We start from the raw sequence: 18,252 nt of genomic DNA, 5'->3' as shown, positions 1-18,252 counted from the left end.
ATTAATTGACCGTGGATTGTTATGGCATCTCTGTCTCTTTTTTTAACGTCATCAAAATATTGTAATCTCAAGGGTGCAATTAGTACTTTATTTGGAAATTGTGTATATTATGTTTAACCAAAGCTGACATGGAAAAGGTTTATGCCTTGAATGCATATTCTCTTCCAGATGCTTGAATAAGAGTTTAGGAAATATTTTTGTGAAGGAGGAAGGGTAATTCATTTGTAAATCTGATATCTGGTTACCAGCTTGTAACAGTGTTTCTAATAAGATGAAAAAGGCTATGCCTTTTGAGCCAGAATGTCTGCCCAGACCGAATGTTTACATGCTAACGGAAATGCATTTGTAAATAAGATTTTAAGATCAAAGCTTAAAATGGTCTCATCTGAAGGCCTCAAGAATTGATTTGGTATTTCTTAAAATGTTATTCAGTAAACTTTGGGACAATATAAAAAAGCTGGCCTCAAACAAAGGAGGTAAAAGGATCACAATCTAGAATTCTGGGAAATCATCCCTGAAGTTCACAGTTCGAATGGCCATAGTAAGAATCGGAAAAAATAAACGTTTCTTTTCAGAATCAAACACAATGAACCTTTCAGTGGCCGTTCCTCACAGTTTTACCATGTGACAGTATGTGAATTATTTACATTTTTATAACTCCTTGGAATCCAGCTGGGCTCTGTGGTATTTAAATGTGTTTTTGCCCCTGTATTTGCTTGCTTCGCTATGAAACAAAGTCATTCATTATTGCTGCGTAGAAAGTCCCTCAAGAAATGACAGAGAGGCTTTTGCGGTAGCAGATGTAGCTCTACACCTGACTGAACAATTCACATTTTTCTGTTTCTCTTTATTTTCCTTTTCTGTCTTAAAAGGTGGTGAGGCTGCGGAAACTGGCCCAGCAAGTCGCCAACTGCAAGCAATGCATAGAGAGATCCTCATCTCTCATCACCCAGGCTGAGCAGACCCTCAAGGAGAGCGATCATGCTCGTTTCCTTCAAACAGCAAAAAACATCTCCGAGAGGTAAAATACAGGCTGGTGTCGGTCAAAGGACATAATAATAATAAACTTTATTTTATATAGCGCCTTTAAAGGTGGCTTCTCAAAGCACTTTACAAGATGACAACAACAATAAATAAAAAGACTACACAAGATAAAACACAATTACAATATACAGAGGAGACATGGATGGTGGTACTAAGAAAAGCAGAGGGGTGAAGAATGGAACCAGTTCAGTAAAGGCTCTTCTGAAGAAGAGGGTTTTGAGTCTGGATTTGAAGGAGTTTAGAGAAGGTGACTCTCTGATATCCTTGGGGAGAGAGTTCCAGAGCTTGGGGGCATAACAGGAGAAGGCCCTGTCACCCATACAATGTAGACGGGCTTGGGGGACAGTAAGCAGGGCAGAATTTGAAGAGCGGAGGTTGCGAGGTGGGGAGTAGGGCGATAATAGTTCAGACAGGTACTGAGGTGCCAAGCCATGCAGAGCCTTCTTCTGCTATGAGTCTTCTTCCTAGTAGTCAGTACAGCACCTCTGGTAAAAGCTCAAATTAAGTTGGTGAAATTCAGCCCACACAAAGGGAAAGATTGTTGTTTTTTTTAATTTAGAGAGCAGTTCTCTAAAAATGGCATTTTGTGATTCCACAAAAGGAATGCATGTTTGTAAGAATCTGTTACATAAGAACTCAACATGGCTGTGCACTGTAGCTTGTCCCAAACTCCCACAATCCTGTACTTAGTTTTTTTTCATGTACAGTACCTCATACCTGTTACCTTGCAGTTTTGCACTGTGGTTCATGTTTTACTGTTCATTCAGAATAAATCCATCAGATTGACTTTTTTAGTGTCTTTGAGGATTGTGGATACTTGTATCAGGTCCCCTTGTAATGTTCTCTGTTCAAGACTAAAAAGGTTCTTTCAACCTGTCAGTGTAGATCATTCCCTTAAGCCCTGGAATGTATCTGGTTACTCTTCTCTGGACAGATTCCAGAACAGCAACATCTTTTCTTTAATATGAGCAAAAAATTGTACACAATATTCTAAATGAGGCCTTACTAGCAAATTATAATGGCCATATTTGTGGCAAACAGCAGTCTTTTCATACCATGGTCACAGTGTAAGTCATTGATGTGAAATCCAAAAAAGAAACAGGTCAGTTTTCTGCAACATTACTTCCGCTTCCAAATTTTAAGCTTGAAGAGTTACGCCTCTCTTTTTTAGCAACACGAAATAAAAAATATTGAGTTAAAAAAACAAACTGGGCCAGAAAGATATCATACTACAGACAACATAGTATATGAAAATATTTATCAAATATACCTCACCAGTTATGCTGCCCAAAGAATTAGTAGACTTTGAGAAGTACAATTCTATAGTTTAATAATTGGACCATGACAATTTCATCAATAGTACGTGCACATTGATTTCAGTGTATTTAAGTATTATAGATACCTAAACTCTGAGCAAATATTTAAGAGTTCAATCTTTTTTCAAAGGAAGTAATCATTTCCCTAAAATATACTATTTCAGACAAGGATACACTTTCCAATAAACCTCAGAATTATGCATTGTATTGGATAGACAAGAAAACATGGAACTATTGTTGTTTTGAGTTTCTCTCCTAGCAATAAAAATATGCTTTACCGCCCAGGGGAGATATAATAGCTTTTAGATTTGTACCTCCATTCATTTTGCAACACATTTTGCAAAAAAAACCATATGTGACACCAGATGTGATTTTCTAGGGTCTATGACAAATAAAAAGCTGCAAGTCACTATGACAGTACCAAAGAGAACATCAAATCTTTCTCTTGTTCCATAAAACCTACAAACTATTAAGGAGAATTAAGCAATATAGCTAAAACTGTGGCCTATAAACGAAAATTTGGTCAGTACCAATCTGTGAACGTGGACAGAAATGTAGGTATTCCATCTATTTTCTACCCACTTTATCCAGTACAGGGTCCAGGGGCAGCCGGAGCCTAACCCGCCAAGCAAAGGGCACGAGGCAGAATACAGTCTTGGTGGAACACACGAACACACACACTCACACTAGGACCACGTTTTCCAGAAGCCTAACCTATCAGTAACCTATACCCTATCAGTATGTCTTTGGACTGCAGAAGGCAAACAGAGCACCCAGCACCCAGAGGAAACCCACGTGAACACAGGGAGAACATTAAACCTAAAAACAGATAGCGTCCCAGGTCTCCACTTGAGCCCGTGGCACAGAAATGTACTGTGGGTATTCTCCGACCAAATTCCAGTCCTCCTAACACGGGAAATGATTAGAATAGTTTATCTAGTGAGTTACCAAAGAAAATGTTCAACCCACTGCCCCCTATTGTTTGGGGTACTATATCCAGCCCAGTGTCCTCTGCATCTCTGCTTACCCCTTGGACAGCACTTAATGGAGTTTTAAATAAAGGTTTGACAGGAGGACAACCCAAAATCATGCTCCCTTCTGCTCACCCAAGCGGGTTTCTAAAACCTCTTTGTGCATATTTGTCCCTTTCATCCCTCCCTTCAGTGATGAATCATTCTTGCAGCAGCTCTTTAGGAGGCAGCGATGGCTTTGTCCTTACTGATCTTGACCGAAGCTGTTGTTCCTACAGTCAAGATGGTTAAGCAGATAAATCGAGCTCATTGAAATATGTCTAAAGCAAAACTAAATCTTTTTGTATCCGGAGTTACCAAGAAACATCTTAAATGTTTCCTTCATCCATATCACTGATTGTTTTTTTATTTCCATGAAGCGTTAGGGTCAAATCACAATTGTTGTAGTCCAAGAGGAGTCTGAGTCCTTTAACAAAATTTCGAGTCAAGTCGAGTTTGAGTCCCTAGCTCCACAGAGTCTGAGTTGAGTGCCACTGGAGTCGAGACGATTCACAGCAATCTTAAGTCAAGCCCAGTGAAAGATCTAATGTCAATACGCATGTATTATTCTTCAAAGTATTCATTGATACCTTCTTCAGCAGTTATTGAAGTGACTCCAAAAATAAGGAGGTTGCATTTTAGTGTCAGTTATCACATTTAAGTACATAATGTGAAATGAAAATGCTTAATCTATCATTTTGTTTACAGCACGCCTAAATGACATTTTATGTTTGGGATCCCTAATTATTTATTATATGCTAAATGATTGTATTGATTTCCAAGAAATAACTACTGCAAGTAAGTTGCTTTACACATTTCTGTTTTCAAGTAAGAGAATAGAACTACTGTCTATGCATTTTGTTTGAATTTACTAAAGAATACTTATTCCTTAAAAACTCATCTCAATGATGGTTATACTGCAGGGTTTCCATGGCAACAGCATCCTCTCAGGTGCTGATACCAGAGATCAACCTGAATGACACCTTTGACACTTTTGCGCTAGACTTTTCCAGGGAAAAGAAAATGCTGGAGAGTCTGGACTATCTCACGGGTAAGATACAACATTATAATTGTGAAAAAAGTGATAATTAAAATATCTCCAGTTTATCTGTGTCTTTGTTGAGTGCCTTGATAACCTGATAACTTGAGTTATCTTATAATCTTGTTTTTGGATTCTGCTTCAACTTCCCTTTTTTAACTTTCCACCGTCATTCAACTCACTACAGACACCCATGTACTAGTCATGCTATAAATCAGGCTATAAATCATTATTATTATTTAGTTTTAGTTTAATCCAGACCAACCACTTGTTAACTGATAGCTAGCTTTCCTGATTTCAGTCCTAGATACACTACCTCATATTTTCCACTTTTAACCTAAAGTTTTTGTTTCAATTGTTTCATTTCTGTTAATCTAGCAAAAGTCTTCTTTTACTCTGTATCTTTCAGGATTCAACCAGTATCACATACCATGAGAGTCTCTTTTGTTAACTGAAGGTGCATGTACTGGGCTAGAGTTTTGTCTTCGGTGTTGTGTTTAATTATTATAAGCCTTTTCTTACCATCAACACTAAAATGGAACTGAAATTCATTCCACTTTATGACCATTTCACAATGTTTCACTTATGTGACAGCATCATGGAGAGCTGTCACCTAGCATCAACACAGAAATCTCTATTTTTCCAGCTCCAAATCCTCCAGGAATTCGAGAAGAGCTGTGCACCGCATCTCATGACACAATCACTGTTCACTGGACCTCAGATGACGAATTCAGTGTTGTCTCCTATGAACTTCAATATGCCATCTTCACAGGGCAAGCCAATGTAGTCAGTAAGTATACAGAACTTTTTTGTTGTCAAAATATTGTATATGCCCACCAGCCTCTCTACCCTGTCCTATTGTCTTTAGGTTATTATCTCCATTTAGTTCCTTCTTAAGTAGGAACCAATAGTTTTCATGGATCATAAGCGTGTAATACAAACAAAAGAAGGACATTTAACCCATTTGTAGCATCTCCTTTGTTTGCCAGTAGCTATGTGATCAAAAATCCCATTCAACCATTCTTGGAAGAAACAAGGGTATCAGCTTTGACGAAACATCTGGGTAACACAGACTTCACAGGGCACTTTACTTTAATAGTATAATCAAATAAAGAAAACCATATTTTATGTGTGACACAGAACCACAAGTTACATGGCGAACAATAGTCTGCTTTTGTATTTCTGCCCCACGTTTCATTTGCCAGAAACAGAGTGGGCAAGCCCCCTCCACTTTTAAAAGTGGGTGGTCCATAGCTCCATCTGCCCTCCTGGCTCCAGTGCCCCTGGTTTGCATATGTATACAATGTAATATTCCATATTTCTGGAAGCATCTGGTTTTCCAAATGACACAATTCCCAGCAGTGGATACATGGGCAAACTATTCTCTCACTGATGTTTCTTATTATTCCTTCAGAAGTAAAAGTCTGTTCCTCAGTCTCTGTGTTGTTTGGGGTGAGGGATGGACCTTTTTTCCTCTCTTACTGCTTTGCCACTTGACATGTTGCAGACAGAAACCATGTTTATGCTCTCGACAACTGCAGTGACCGTAAAGAGTATTTTGAGTGCCCTTGATGACAGTCATCTTAATCTTAATGTATAATTACTACGGAAATAATCGTCTTGTAATAAAACTAAGATAAGGCCTTTAAGAGTGATAGGAAAGTACCAGAGAGATAGGTACAATATTTTCTCTATTTAAAAGCAGAGAATAATAACATTTCCATTCCACTGAGCATGTTTACAGTACATCTAGTTTTTCTGCTGCAAGTCTTTGGCTGAGATTCAACTGGAGCAGAATATATAGGCTGACTGAGAGTGGATTACAGGATTAAAGGGCATGAATTGCCATGGTTCATATGAACCACAGACTGTCTGCAATATTTCATGTGGTGATCATTGAAAAGGGCCATGCAATGCTAAATCAAGCATTAGACTGCTCCTGCTTCAGTGCATGATAGGCACTGAGCCTGTAATATGAAGCAAAAATTGTTACTGGCAATTAAAGATCCTTTGGTGTCAGCCAATAACCGGCACATTTGTAGAAAAGCTTTTTTTGTGCTGGGACACAGCAGCTCTTCTGCTTGACACTGTAGTGTGCAGTTGAGCAATAGAATTCAATGGGAACGCTGATCCGTCCTGCAGCGCTATTCAAACAGCCCTTGAGTGGCTTGCCCTTATGCAGTTGATAGAGCATGCCGGCATAGAAGATTACATTTGCTCTGCAAAGGGATTATCCCACAACTGAGCTATGAATACCAAGACATACAAACTAGAAATTGCTGCTTTTGAAAGTTTAATAGCGAGGACTTGGTATACACTGAGGTGACGTGCTGTAGAGCCATACACTGGGATTGAGCGGACGAGTTGATCGATTTACAAATCCATCAAGGAGGGAAAAATAGTCTACCGCTGACACAAAGGGAGTGTCTTACTAGTAATGCCCAGGTCCAATACTGTTCTTTTTTCTGTCTCTTTTTAACTCTCAGCTGCTTCATGTCTGTTTCATGTTCAGTCAGACCACCATTGTGTTAACACCAGTGCCAGTCTGTCCTAGTCCAACTCATTCGGCTTAAATGTAATGTAAATGTAATGTAAATGTAAATGTTCTGTAGCCTGTAAAAAAACCCGTCAAAGTACACGCTAGGCATTATTTTAATAAACACACTAATTCAACTCAGCATGATCAGAACTCATCCCAAAGAAGACTAGATACAACTGGTTACATTATGACACAACCTTCCCAATGTGTTTTTTGTGTAATAACGTAACCGGTGTGTCGCTTTGGTTTCAGAATAACTTGGCTAGCTGAGCCATTCAAGCAGCTTAGGTCTTGGATGCAGGAAACATGAAACGTACTGCTAAATAATGCAAACGTATACTATCAGCACTTTTTTCAAACAAGTCTAACAGTCTGGTAGAAGGAATGTGCAAATTCACTTTTTAGTCAAGGTGATATGGAGTTTATGCACGTGTTACTGTTCTGTGACATTGTTTCACATTGAATTGTTCCAGGAAAATTCTCCACGGAAGAGTTTGTACTCGGTGCTTTCACTTATGACTGAAGTTAGAGCAAGCACTGAGGACATTATGCAGTAGAATCTTATCTAGCCCCAAGATATGGATAATATGAACTGTAGTTGCATTAGAAACAGCACATTAGCCACTGGGGCATAAGGGCCTACAGAGTAGAAATAATTTCTTCTTATCCACAAGGAGGTGAGGAAGGAGGAGAAAATAGTCAATGAAAGTTACAAGTTGATTATACTTTTTTAGAACAGGTAAAGGCTTATTCCATGTAGAAGGGAAAAGAAAAGAGAGAGAAAGTTTTGGCTTTGGAGCCTTTTCCAGGTCTTCTGCAGGACTTTTTTTTTACTGGAAACACAAAATAATCACATCCAGATCCAGCTCATCTTTCTCATCTCTGTGTTTAAAGGTAAAAACGTTGTACTTTGCACCTGAGTTTACAAGAAACCGCATACACAGTGAACCTACTGAATTAATCTGGTTGGTGAAACAAACATGATAGACCTAAATGTAATAATTGAAATATATGGGATCTTAAAATACAAAGAAAAGCCACAAAAAGGAATAAAAAGTGATACACAATAGTATAAGATTATTGCATTATTGTGTTGCCATGCGCAAAGCAGATCTAAATGTTTACTTTAAAGAAAAAAAATGTTTATTTTGTTAGATGAATAGCTTCTATTTTAGGGTGCAGGATATGGCCTGAGTAGGAAGGCATAACACATAATTCTCACTCACAGTATGCAAAGGGACCAGCTTTGAAAATTGAAGGCATATTGTAATCACAGTGTTGGTCTGTAGTATATACTGTAAACCAAAAGGAATTTACCCAATTATTGTAAATAATCTGTAAGGTCGTAGACCCAAATCCTATTTGTTTCTCTCTCAAGGCACCAACTTTAAATTCAAAAGAAGATTGCTCTTAATCAGTAGTCTAACCAAGATACATGAGTGCTCATCCTCTGCCTATTTCCTGTCCTGGGCTGTCAGATCTGAGGCACAGTACCTGAGTATCCATAAACTATGTCTGATTACAAGTCAGCCGGATTTTGATCTGAGATTTATAGGAGGAAATGAATGATATGAATGCAGAGAGCTTACCATTCCCTCCTGTGTGGTTAGAATTTAATTAAAAAGCTGCTTTTTCTCTTTGTAACCAAATTACAAAATTACTGTTCCATGATCAGTTTACTTTTGCTTTTGAGTTTCCGTCCAAACCACAAATGCAGAGGAATGTATGAAATGTACCTTTGTACCTCTGTTTAGAATTACTTGGACTTTGTGAATGGTCTGACACTAGAATAAAAAGTGGTATTTAACAATAATGGAAAACAAATTGCACAATGTGACTGTTCAGCCAGCGTCTCCATATCAACTGTCTTGAGCCATTAATTTCAGAATAATATAAATGATGAAGTAAAAACCTTACCATTCTTCTTTTACCACATAATGGGAATATAATACTTTATACTTCATAAAGTATAAGTATACACATAAAGTATTGTATGTATAATGCTTTTATTGGCAAACCTTATAATTGTTCTGTTGTCATGAAAAAAGAGATCAGAAGAAGCATTGATTACCATCCACTAGCTCTTTACTAGCACATTTTGTAGTTTACTGGGATATTACCCACAAAAATACAACCAGCTACATATTGGAGAAACCACAAGAAGATTAGCTTCATGGACCAACAGAAACTAATACCACAACATTTCCAGCTGCCCAGTACTTCATAAGCCGTAATCATGAAGTCAAAGACATTATCATTCTTGTGAGTTTACTGCATCGTGTTTATGTTACTTTATACGGAGCAGAAGAAGGGCTGTGTTCAAGTCCCGTTAAAACAAATGTGTTTTTTTTTTCATTTCAACACAAAAGCGTTTTCTTTGACTTTGCAGGCAAAACGGACATTTTAAATTCTTGACTTAGAATGATTGCAGATACTGTTGATATTAATACTTATTTGTATTACTCCAAATGTGTTTTGCATACAATTTTTTATTGCTTACTTTTAAATTGGTCTCTGCTGGGCGTTGAAATGGTGCACTCAATACCCATTCACTCACCCTTCATTTAAAGTGTATTCTTAAAAAACAAAAGTTTTGTCCACTGCAATGCTCAAAAAAACAAACACATCTGTCTTTCTGCCAGGACGATTTATTGTGAATTCTAGGTCGTCACATCCATTGGCTTATAAACCGTAAGTTGTGCTGGGGGTTGATCTTGACTGGGTATGTGTGTGTTTCCTTGTGCAGGTTTATGTAATTCTGCCGACAGCTGGATGATTGTTCCCAATATTAAACAAAACCACTACACCGTGCACGGCCTGCAGAGTGGGACAAAGTACATCTTCATCGTCAAAGCTATCAACCAGGCCGGCAGCCGGAGCAGCGAGCCAGGGAAACTGAAGACAAACAGTAAGTGAGGAGCGTGGAGTGTGTGGAGTTCTTGCCGCCTTGTGGGCTGCAGCCATTGGACAGCACTGAGCTGTCACCCTCCTTGCTTATGATGCATTTATCTAAAGACAGGGCTGTTAACCACATGCTGGGACTAAAGGGTCAATTTTAATTACAGAAAGTTCATCCATCAAAGCTCCAGAAGAACAATGGTGAACATGTCATGTAATGTTAGAAATGCATCAAAACCTGCTAACTGCTGTATGCTATTCCCTACAGATATTAGAGGAGAATATACTGTGACTATAGAACATTGGAAAACCAAGAAAAAGCAAAACCAGACCATTCAGCTCATTTAAACTGTTTTGGTTTCTTAGTAGCTAAATGATTTAAGGGAACTCATCCAGCCATTTCTTCTTAAAAGGAACCAGAGTATCAGCTTCAACAATGTGTCTAGATGGTCTGTTCCTGTAATAGCCCTTCCTATTCTCAGTCTTAAATGCAGTTCAGCATAATTCCCCACTTACTGTATGTCTACTAATCCATTGATTCTGAAGAAACCCATTGGGTTGAGTTTGGCAGTATCTTTGTCAGAATACTTTGATCAGGTCCCCTCACAGTCCTTTCTGTTTAATACTGCAAAGGTGTAGTTCAGTGTAGGACATTCCTTTAAGCCCTGGAATGTATCTGGTTCCTCTTGTCTGGCTTGATTCCAGAGCAACAATATCTTTTTTACCGCAATTGTGCTTGCTTTTCTAAATGAGGTCTTAAGAAGTGCAGTCTACAAAAACATTTGCAATACATTGAATACCTCTGCCTGTAATTTGAGAATTTTCTTTTATGAGGAACGTTATGAATTTTCTTTTATGAGGAAAGTATTGATTAACCTGATACGTAAAGTATTGGATTTAATTGTAGTTTTTGATTGGATGCAATCTAAAGAAATCTCCGTAACCACCTGGTAGATAATATAAAAAAAGGACAGTGAGCTCATTTGTTCCAAGTAAATATTTATTTAACTATTTTATGTCATATCTATTTTTCATTCATTTTTAACTTGTCTTTTTCTAAAAAATAGGCTCTTGTGACCATTATTCTCATTAAAAATGCCAGATTTTTTTTAAAATAGCCTATATTGCTTTCCAATCAGTGTTTTATTTTGAATTCTTTCAGGATGCTTGAGTTAAAGTATTTTTTCTCTTCCTTCCATGCTATATTAGGAGTGATAAAACTTATATTTGAATCCAATTAAAACTTAGATAATATACAATAATTTAGTTGAACGTGCTGTTATTTTTATCTTCAGTTTCTGACTATCAACTCAAAGACAGTCAACTCAAAGAACTCTGTATTTTAAAAATAATATGTTAAAATATGATGTAAGATTGATAACATTTTTAAATATATTTAGAATGACTTACATCAAAAATAAAGAAGGAAAAGTGAAATTACAGTATCTAACAATTCCTGGAGAAACAAGGTACACAATTGTTTTGTAACGCTTTGTGTATTACTACAGACCCTGAGACAGGTATTTGCTAAATGAATTATGGGGGAAAAAGGATACAGTAAATGCTTGAAGTTGATAATGTATCTATGGTCACTTAAAAAAACAAATAAATCTACCAGTCTTTCATTACATTGTCCAAAGTATTAAAATTAAGCCCAGCATTTGAATGTCTGTAAAGAACTACTCTTTCTGCTGAAATGGATATCACCTTTGAAATATGATTTACATTATAACAGTTTTAATCAAACAAAGAGAATAAGAGATGTTCCATCTGAATTTAGCTGTTTAAATTCTTTATAAATTCTTATCCTGAGTAGGTTAAAGCAAAATAAACCTAGCAAGATTATCTGTACATACTGTACCAGTGATTTCATTTTATCGGATTGATCAGAATCCACCTTTATCCTCCTTCTGTCGCTGTGCAGCTTGAAACATTCCTAATCCTTAATTAGTCTTAACATACATCAACTGGAGGACTGATGAACATCATTTACCCATATACAGTACATGTATTTCTTACAGTAAATCTGTAAGGTTCTTGGGCCGTTAAGAATTGATTTATTGTTAATGTGATAATTGGTCAGCTCGTATTCTCGTACTCCTTTGATTTTTAACCATGATTCATGCTGTGTTCAAGACTCGAGTATATCGTGTGTGTCCATGCAACAGTTGTCATATTTTTATAAAATATGTACAGTAAATTATATACTTCAATGAAAGTATGCATGAACTGCCCACAGGCAACACGGAATTAGATCATACCGTATACATTTATTTTCAGGTCAGCCTTTCAAGTTGGACCCAAAATCTGCCCATCGGAAGCTGAAGGTTTCCCATGACAACCTTACAGTCGAACGTGACGAAACCTCTTCGAAAAAGAGCCACACGCAAGAGAGGTTCACCAGCCAGGGGAGCTATGGTGTGACAGGAAACGTGTACATTGACAGTGGGCGGCACTACTGGGAAGCCCTTATTGGCGGAAGTACATGGTACGGCTCTGCTCTGCTTCTAATGACCCCTCACTATTACTGACATGTAGTGCCCCTGGCCTAATGTACAGCTGGAGCAGACTGGAGTGAAGGGTCGTTTATATGACACTCATCTGCAGGCTGTGCAAGTGTGGGAGAAACTGTGAGCTTTGAGGTTTTCATGATATTTTATCGTGACCTTTTTAACCATTGAAAATGATTCTGTTTAGAAGAAGTACTTTAACTGGTGTAAGTTAATTTTCACAAAACATTTATTTATAAACCGAGACATATGCTTTGATTATTGCTGGATTTGAATGGAAATCCAATTTAAAAGGTAGAACATAAGTTAAACGCGTTTTTCATAAAGTACATTTCATTTATCATTTATAATGCCTCATTTAATTGAGTCCATTCTGTTGACTGCTGACCTTAAATATTGTTCAAATGATGCAGAGCTTTATGCTGTGTGAACTGTTAGCATTTTAAACCTTTTATTCCATCACATAGGTTGCTAGGATAGCACCTGTGTTAGTTTGCATTAAATTTCAGATCTTGTAAAGATCTGAACGAAAGCTTTACAAAAAGAAAGAAAGCCTTACAAAACTGTAGACGTGACTTTCACATTTATTCTTTCGTATGTACTGAAAGTGAATTTGAAAATGAACACAGTCTGTAAAGCTGCTGATGAAATTAAACAAAATTCTTAAATGCAGTAAGTAGATAACCATAGGGTGCTGTCTGCTTATTTGGTCCTAAAAGTCTTATTTAACTAGAGACTGACCACATCAAGAGCGGAACTGAATCAGCACACAGCAAGTAGAGTCTCCTCCTCCACTCAGCTGACTGTCTGGAAAAATCCCTTCATTCCAAGCTGGTACAAAGCAGTTTTGCTATGGCTTGCCAAATTGTAAAGGGATCTCTTAAACTTAAACTTGTAGCTATCCATCTGGATTTTTTTTATGCACAATTAAGTGGGATGAAAAGGCGGTGATGATCTAAGGGTCCAAATGGCTACCGCCATACTCAGTGTAAATAAGCCTGTAAAATTCCTGAGCTATGCCTTCATACTGGAGCAAGAAGGAGTTCTTTGTAGCCATTGGCAGCTTTAGAATTCGGAGCTTTAGTAACCTTCCGAGTAAAAACCAGCCTGAAAGTGTGCATTCAAGCAAACCCTTCTCCTGTTCAGATTGGTATCGGATTTACAGGTGAAGATAAATACAGTAAATAAAAAGACAAACAAAAAACCTACAGTCTGTTCTTTATGTTTTCTGAATTATTCTATTGTGGCACCTTTTGAAAAGGGCTATTATGAACTAATAATATGCCAATATCCAAAATATTTTGATCATGATTGTGATCATATTCAAAGCCACCAGCACACTGTCAAGGGCAGATGGGCACAGAATCTACTCTCAGTGTGCAGGGGGGGTGAGGGGTACCTGGGCAGGGAAGGAGCTGGGTGCCTAGCTCTCTACCTCATCGAGTCCACACTGAACCCTGGACCCTGGCAGTATCGGCACCGTACTGAAACCACCTGACCCAATATGCAAAACTGCAGAGTATCATGAATAATGGTAAAAAAAATATATTGAATTAGTTATCATGCTTGTTTATTAACATCAAATGAAACCCCCCTAAATCAGAGCGTATTTTACACAGATCAATGGAATCCTTTACTGTTTGTTTTGCTTTTGGAAGGTATGCAGTGGGAATCGCCTACAAGTCTGCCCCAAAGCACGAGTGGATCGGGAAGAATTCGGCCTCCTGGGTTCTGTGCCGCTGTAACAACTCCTGGGTGGTGCGACACAACAGCAAGGAGCTGCCCATCGAGCCGTCCCCACACCTGCGGCGCGTCGGGGTGCTCCTGGACTACGATAACGGCTCCCTGGCCTTCTACGATGCCGTGAGCTCGCAGCACCTGTACACCTTTGACATTTCCTTTGCACAACCCGTGTGCCCTGTGTTTAACGTGTGGAACAAGTGCTTAACTGTCTTAACTGGGCTGCCCATCCCAGATCACCTGGACTGCACGGAGCTGCAGCCATGATCGCCACGGAAACAAGCCCCAAAGGAAACTCCGTGAAACTTCACCGGGAGCAAATATGTCGGCTGTGGGGGAAGAGAGGAAAAGAAGAAGGAACACCTGTGACTGGAACTACCGGATTTTACACCATTTTCCACAGACCAGCCAGCACAAAGACTGAAATGTTCCCAGTGCTGTATAAAATGTACAAGCCATGGCTTTAAATCTTCTTTGTACTTATGCTCTGATAGTATAAATTATTTATGGAAAAAAAGACAATAATTCGATAAAAAAAAAAATGTTGTAGAATTTTCTTGCTTTGCACATTAATGTTTACTATTTTATTTATGCTTAGATGATTTATTTGGGAGATTTGTTTAATTGGTTGGATAACACTGCAGTCCTTTTATTAATTTTTAAAGAAGCTTATTTTGGACAGTCCTGGGTTTCTTTTTATCGGGGTCCTTAACATTGATAAACATAACTGAAGTGTCGTCTTTCAGTCGATATTGTAAAGTTGTCTGTCCAGCATTTGTAATCAGCATGTTAAAGTAATAAATCCTGGGGAGTATAGCCTCATGACAAGGTCTTCAAGCAGTAGGTATGAGTTACATAGTGAAAATGTGTACATTTGTGTGACTCATTGTTGTATTATCTTTAGTCCTGTTTAACTTTCCACAAAGGGAAATATGAGCTTATTTAAACCTCTTACGTTTTTTGTGTTTCACACAATCTAGGAGTGAATAGGAAATGATTACACAATCAATAAAAAAGCAGGTGGCTGATATAGCTGCAAAGAAGCTCAGGGCAAATTGAGTTTCAAAAGAGACATTTATTATTTTGAGTTACAACTTGCAAGCCTTTGAACAGGTCAATCAAGTCAATCAAGTCAATTAAACTGCGTAATGCATTTACAATGTTTGGGTCTCTGTCAGCTCTTTCATTACATTGCAACAACAAACAAAAAAAAATACTGAGAAAGTTCTGGTCTGAAAGGCAAACTCTGGAGAACCTGAGAAGATTCCTTAACACTTTGTGAACTAATGACGGAGATCAGGCCAAAATGGACTTTAACTTCAGTTTTATTGGATACAGGCTTAAACCTGCTTTTAGTTCAGTATTGTGGTTCGGCTGCAGCTTTTGTTGGTTTTAGTTTCAACACTTTTGTCTGGACTACATCCTTTGGAAGCCAACTCTTCTTCAAGCTTTAATTGTAAATCCTAGCTGCAGACCTGCTCTCACATATGGACTGACCACTCCTTTCAATCTCCAGTCAGCATCAAACTCTTCTGAAAGAGTCAGCTTTCTGTGCGCTACACACCGATGCTTGTTTTTTTTTTTATTTTGACTTCCGATTCTGATTTTCAGTTGTCTTTTCCTTTTGTTTCTGTAAGTAAGATTTATTTTGCCATATTCTGTGCAAAGTTGGTTTTCAAATGAAATCAACAAATTAATAAATTGTTACCATGTGATATAAACATTATATGAGTGTGAAAAGATCTTAGGTGCTGAAAACCATTATTCTATTTTTTTTTCTTCTGTTGACATTCCATTCTATTTGGATAGCTCTGCAGAACATCTTCAGCTGGATTTAAGGAAAAAAAAAGACCAGATTCTCAAGATATTTGCATCACAGTGCAATTTTTGTGAACACAAAAATAAAATAAGTTGTCATAGTACTTTGTATCATTGATTTAATCACTCAAACAAGTCAGCATTTCCAGGGTCTGAAGTATTAAGTGGCTTGAAACTTTCCAAAAACTGATTTTGAAACTTATCCACCGTGTGTTGCATTCAAATGTCAGCAAACATCCAATTATAATTGCGTTTTTTTCCCCCCAGATTTTCTGTGATTTTCTTTTTTTCCTGTAAGGCCTCCTGTCTTAACATATTGATCTTCACAGGAATCTGAATAAATATTTTTCCATTTCTGGTTTTCAGCATTTAGTGAATTGTTTATAAAAAAAAGTTTTGGAATGGTTTTGGAGAAATGGCACGTCTCTAACCGACACCTGGCAGGGTCACATTTCAAAAGTTTGGCCAAATTCTAAATAACGTGACAGAGAGACTAAACATTAAAGTTTTTTTGGCAAAACCGGCCTAACTGAGGGAAAGGCAGGCTGCCCGTGAGAATGAAGTTGACAGAACCCCAGGGAATGAGCCAGGGAGCTGCTGCAAGATTGAAGATGGAGGGAGGGAAGGGTATGAGTAAGCAGTACAAAACAGCCACTCGGCAGGTGATATAATTAAAGTAGATGCAGTGGTTATCGATTCTGTAGCCTAAGTTCCTGAACCTCAATATTCTTTTAGATATATTGCACAAAACTGTGGTGTGTCCACTAATGTTTCATTCCTCTCGATCATTTTCAGTTAGCCAGAGCAATATCTCTATTATTCTATCAGATACACCAAATTCTGATCACCTGCATAGGAGCTGTCTTGAATGCACCATGTGACACAAACACCAAATATCTGAACTTTCTTGTCACAAGTTTATTCAGAAGATGAATTTACAGTATGTCTCCATTACAATTTACAGAATAAACAATTTCATTCTCTGTTCAGCATTTAAATATAAACTAACTCCTATATCTGACAACTGCTAATTGTTTGAACTTGACAGCCTTGCAATAGATCAGGTATACAACCATTATTATTTCAGAGAATCCACAAGAGCAAGTGTGTGTTTGTTTAGGTTTGAATTGTTTTCGTGCTTTGGCAAATCATTGTGTTAAACCTTTCTTGGAAATGGGTGTCCTTTGACACAAGTACTTTTTTTGTAACAGAGCCAAATATCCACTACTTGTTTTGTGAAAGTACTTTACTTTCTCTTTAGCACAAAGTCAATATCATTCCATTTTCTAAATTACATTAAGCATGGAACCTTAGATTGTAATCTTCTGAAAGTCTGTTCTCATTCAGGATGCATGCTTCTGTGGTTTCAAAGTCTTTAATGTGAGCTGCTTGTAAATACATTAATATAATCTTAATTTATAGTAATTGAAGGAGCTCATGAATTTTTCAAGAGACTTATGGGAAGTTTTAAGGCTTCCCATATCTTTTTATTAATTTTCCATGCTGCAGAACAATACTGACATGCTTGGAATATATTATACTAATTTAGAAACTGTTTGCCTTTTGATGAGCTCTAATGCTACAGCTCTCAGGCTGTTCTATCATATCTACAGTATATGACCCTTACCAAGTTTGCAATAATATTATGTACACATAAAATAGTGTACTCCTCCAAAAACTGAAATACAGGAAACGGATCAAATTATTTTCCTTTAAAAAAGTTACAAGAGTTTTGTAAAGTTTATTTTTCTGCACGTCACAAATGTAGTATATCACAATTCCAAACATTTTGTCAGTCAGCTACTGCATTAGTGTACGGTGAGGTAGCTGTAGCACAAAAGGGAGTTGTGGGCACACAACTGACAATTTTGCTTTACAGTTAGTAAACAGACCACCACATAGTCTTCACGGTTTGTGTGTTTTTTTCTCATGCACAAAACATGAGGATTGGAAAAGAAAGTAAAGTATTCATCACTACAACCCTGACCTCGAAGTTTCCTGAGTGATTTGTTTTCTGGATGTACTGTATCAGCAGGGTTGTAGCGTTGCTCGTGTTCACTTCAGCAGCTGAGTGTTTTGTACGTCTTGGAGATTTGAAAACATCTCTTTTCCTTCCATCGGACATTGAAACTCCTCTCACAACTGCTTACGCTCACACTTGACGGCCAAAGCTCAGTTGACATACAGAGCTCGCGGACGTGACGCAGAACAGACATCTCCTTGATCTCTCACACTGAAGCTCTGGCGAGAAGGTAACATAAACATGGAAGATGGCTGCCTGACAGAAATGTATGGTGTTTGTTTACGAATGCCATCTCGTCTATTTAACAAATACCAA

At 37.7% G+C, this 18,252-nt stretch overlaps 1 protein-coding gene across 4 annotated transcripts in view; it reads left to right on the top strand.

Moving 5' to 3' along the window:
- mid1 (midline 1) overlaps positions 1-16,015 on the top strand; it is a 104,439-nt gene extending 88,424 nt beyond the window's left edge. For all 4 annotated transcript variants that reach the window (XM_088914727.1, XM_088914725.1, XM_088914724.1 and 1 more), the window contains exons 5-10: positions 873-1,021; positions 4,294-4,421; positions 5,056-5,199; positions 9,695-9,856; positions 12,127-12,334; positions 14,015-16,015. In XM_088914727.1, the coding sequence (XP_088770853.1) occupies positions 873-1,021; positions 4,294-4,421; positions 5,056-5,199; positions 9,695-9,856; positions 12,127-12,334; positions 14,015-14,363 (1,140 nt within the window). In that variant the 3' untranslated portion in view covers positions 14,364-16,015. The remainder of the gene's footprint in view (positions 1-872; positions 1,022-4,293; positions 4,422-5,055; positions 5,200-9,694; positions 9,857-12,126; positions 12,335-14,014) is intronic.
- Positions 16,016-18,252: the final 2,237 nt, after the last annotated feature.

The sequence above is a fragment of the Atractosteus spatula genome, chromosome 4 (genome assembly GCF_055471065.1).
Source record: "Atractosteus spatula isolate fAtrSpa1 chromosome 4, fAtrSpa1.hap1, whole genome shotgun sequence".
NCBI lineage: Eukaryota > Metazoa > Chordata > Actinopteri > Semionotiformes > Lepisosteidae > Atractosteus > Atractosteus spatula.
Note: the sequence above shows the minus strand (reverse complement) of the source record. Positions and strands in the feature narration are given on the sequence as shown.